We start from the raw sequence: 3,873 nt of genomic DNA on the forward strand, positions 1-3,873 counted from the left end.
GATGGGCGTTTCCAGCACGCCCATTCGACGCTGGAAAAGAGCGAGGATCTCGGCGACCAACCGGTGCCCCGAGATTAGACTGACGTCGTAGGTGGTTGCGTGCGATACCATTTGTCGATGAGATACTACGCCAACGATTTCTTCCGGTTCCTGGGCCAAGGGGATGGCTGGAAATCGACATGATGATGCGAGAATTGTGGTTTTGGGGAAAGAAGGGATGGTAAATGCAAAGATAGTCGACGGACGAACTTCTCTTTCCAACACTCGAGACGTGAAATGAACATTGTGCCTCGATTTCCTGCAACTTTCCAGGAAGAGAATGCGATATATGCAGATCTCTTTGTTTTTCTTCTTTCTCTAGACGTCTACGAAATGTCTGAATATATCTCGATATATCGTTTTCCGTGAATGGTGATAGAGAGTTTGAAAGATAGAAATTATTGATAATCACGATTGTATGATGAGAGAAGTCTGATTGAAAAGAATGTTTTGTTTTAAAGTGAAGAAATTAAAATAAGATACCGCAAAATGTTTATGTTTTGTATAAAATTTTTTGAATATTATTTGAACATACACGCGACAATTCGCGTCTTGTATGTAACATGTAGAAATATTGTTATTAATATAGTTGAATGAAATTATAAATTCTACAAAGAAATCTTGGATAAATATTTCGATAGAATATTTTAAAATTGTTTTCTTTCTTTCAAAGTCAAAACACGTTAAAATATTTCCATGGATATATCGTAAAAGATCGCTGTTTTAGAGATATATTGATATAAAAATTTATATTTTTTAATATTTATATTTTTTAATTAATTTAAGATTAAAACACATTGTAATTTTAAAACAGAAATGATAAAAGTACGTTCAATTGACATCTTGTATCTTGTCACGTGCTGAACAAGTGATATAATAGACAAGGAGAACAAATGTGCAAAAGAGACAGAGATATGATAAAAATTAGGGAATCAGCGCCATCTTCAGAGTGCCGCAAATGAAACACAAAAAAAAGAACAGAAAATAATGAAAAAAGGATAGAGATAGAGTAGAATTGACTGTCAGCGCCATCTATTGAGTGCTTTTGACATTTCTTCTAACTGAAGTTGTAAAAATATTCGAGAGATGGCGCTGATTCCTTGTTCTTGTTCTAACTTATCCTATTTTTAAAAGCTATCTTTAACACTCAAGAGATGTCGCTAATGATCAATTCTTATCTCTATCTTTCTCTTATTATTTTCTATCCTTTCTTTGTGTGTTTCATTTGCGGCACTCTGAAGATGGCGCTGATTTCCTAATTTTTATACTATCTCTATCCTGCTTCTGTTATTTATTTTCCTTCTCTATAATTACTCGAAAATTTATATATTTAAAAACGATTTCAATATCTATTTAGTTTTATTTTTTATCTAATATATTGATTAAAAAAATATAATTTAAGGAATATTAAGACATATAGATATAAAATATATATATATGTATATAATATTATTAGAATTATTAAAAGATGAAAATAATGTATCTTTAGATAACAATTTTATTTAACAATTGACAGGATTAACAATATTTTATTATATTATAACAATCATTTCATTTAAATACTTTTAATTTTAAGAATATCATATAAAAATTGGTAAAGATTTTTAAATTCTTTTATTTATACGTACAAAATGTATGTTTATTTTTCATGTATTGAAAAATGCAAGATATAATTTTCAGGCACTGTTCAGAATCAAAGGGTATCATTTTTCTATATCTATTGTTTATCTTATAATATACTTTTTACAAATGGTATTTTATAATATGCACAAGTAATTTTGGTTATTAAATAATAAATATCCATTGAAATGTACAATCTTAACAACTTTTGTTACTTGCATAAACATCTTCGTAAGTATAATTACGAGAAGATACATTATCAAATATTATAATGTGTACCGTAATCATTCGCTTTTTATTCTCGATAATAATTATTGCAAGAAAAAGAATATTAGAAAATCATACTTCTCTCAATAGAAATAAAATAAATGTTTATGAAGATTGTTTGTTATAAAAATTGTACGAATAAAAGGAAAACGCAATGCATCTATTTAAAATGTATAAATATAAAATAAATTAAAATCACTAGTGTTAGAAAACATTATCAAGACGTTGTCAAAGAATCCGCAATAATAATATTTCAAATATATATATTACGAATATTGCGCATTGTGATATTAGATTGTCTGCCGATGAAGGTACGCTTGTAATGGATTCTCAATTGCGCAAGTTGTCTTTCTCTCAACAGCATAAAACGGTAGCTTGTTGTAATATTCTGACGACCAAACATTAAATTCCATAGCGCAAGCGCATTCCATGATAAAACCTGAAATATTCGCTATATTAAATCATTATAATTCAATTACATAATTACATAATTCTGTTGAAATGAAACAAATTAAATAAGAAATTAATATATTTAAAATCTATAAAGGAAATGAATAAAAAAGAAAAATAAAAAATTTGTAATAGAAAGAACTAAGATTCTCTGGAATTAAAGATAAATATTTAAAAATGTCTTTTATACCTGATTGGTCGCCAGTCTGTGTTTGTCATAATGATCTTATACTGGTTGGACAACCGTGGTTCATTCTGTATTCTACGTAAAGCATTCCAGTATTGTGCCAATAATAAAGAGCCAATACTACCAACGCGTGCCACCATTGGTGAGAAGAACCAATATAATCTACCCATCCTTTAACAAAATAAAATTCTAATAATACAGCATAGAACATAACAATTATACACAATTTAAAATTAAATTTTTATTATATACTTTTATTATATTTCATGAAAAAAGGTCAACAGTATTTGCAATTACCTGGACAAAAGCGTTCTGGTATTTTACTCAAGTAAATAGCGAATGCTACACCACTAATAATATACATTCCTAATACCCTTGGAAGCAACATTCTAACGATTGGGTTGTCCAAACCACCCATAACAATGCTCCAATGCAGCGTTGGCAAAACTCCATAAGCCGCCCAAGCGACAAAAACGACTAGTTTGACGTTGCCATTGACATTTAATTTTGGTATTTGCAATACCATTGCAAATATAAAAATTGCTAATACGGTTATGAGATAAAATCTCTGTAATTCCTGGATAAAGAAAAATATTTGCTATTAATTAGTAATAATAATTTTTTTCTATCTAAAAAAAAAAAAAGAGAGGGAAAAAAGGAAAAAAAAAATGTTTTTTCATATTTATTTTGAATAATATGATAAAGAATATTTTTTCTTAGCTAAAGTTTAAGATAAAATAGGAAATATAATGAATAAAATTATTTATATATATAAAAAAGATTAGATACATGTAGTATCTAGTATACTAATAATATCTTCGACTAATTATAATTATAATATGTACACATATAACTATTTATTTATTATTGATTTGCTTACCGTATGACACCAAAAAGCATAATAAATTCCAGACATGTATATCGATAAAAGACTTAAAGCAATGCCGAACAAATCAAATGATAAGAAACACCAATAATCACGTTCACTTCGGCAAGAAAATGTGTGATACACTGATGATAATATCATACATGCCTGAAACAATAATTTTATTTTACTTTTTCTTTTTTTTTTTTTTTATCTTTTTCGTGATTTTCATATTAAGCATTCATATTTTTACCTGAAAACAAACTAATAGAAGTGCTACTATCATTTTGTCACCAAAAGGTGCGTGAATATTCAGTAGACATAGATCGTACAGAGTCAGACCAAAAAATAACATCCATCCGAATATATGACTCCATATGTTTACTGTTTCATTTGTCCACCAGAATATACTGAAATAAGTATTTTTTTTTTTTTTTTTTTGTCA

The 3,873-nt window shown here is 28.0% G+C and overlaps 1 protein-coding gene across 2 annotated transcripts in view; it reads right to left on the reverse strand.

Annotated features, from left to right (window-relative positions):
* Positions 1 to 1,743: 1,743 nt before the first annotated feature.
* Positions 1,744 to 3,873, reverse strand: part of LOC102671166 (progestin and adipoQ receptor family member 3) — a 7,594-nt gene continuing 5,464 nt past the window's right edge. For both annotated transcript variants that reach the window (XM_006614636.2, XM_006614637.2), the window contains exons 4-8: positions 3,682 to 3,838; positions 3,444 to 3,596; positions 2,861 to 3,140; positions 2,567 to 2,734; positions 1,744 to 2,365 (exon numbers count right to left, since the gene is read on the reverse strand). In XM_006614636.2, coding sequence (XP_006614699.1) covers positions 2,592 to 2,734; positions 2,861 to 3,140; positions 3,444 to 3,596; positions 3,682 to 3,838 — 733 coding nt within the window. In that variant the 3' untranslated portion in view covers positions 1,744 to 2,365; positions 2,567 to 2,591. The remainder of the gene's footprint in view (positions 2,366 to 2,566; positions 2,735 to 2,860; positions 3,141 to 3,443; positions 3,597 to 3,681; positions 3,839 to 3,873) is intronic.

This window comes from Apis dorsata, unplaced genomic scaffold (assembly GCF_000469605.1).
Source record: "Apis dorsata unplaced genomic scaffold, Apis dorsata 1.3 scaffold_194, whole genome shotgun sequence".
NCBI classification, from domain to species: Eukaryota; Metazoa; Arthropoda; class Insecta; order Hymenoptera; family Apidae; genus Apis; species Apis dorsata.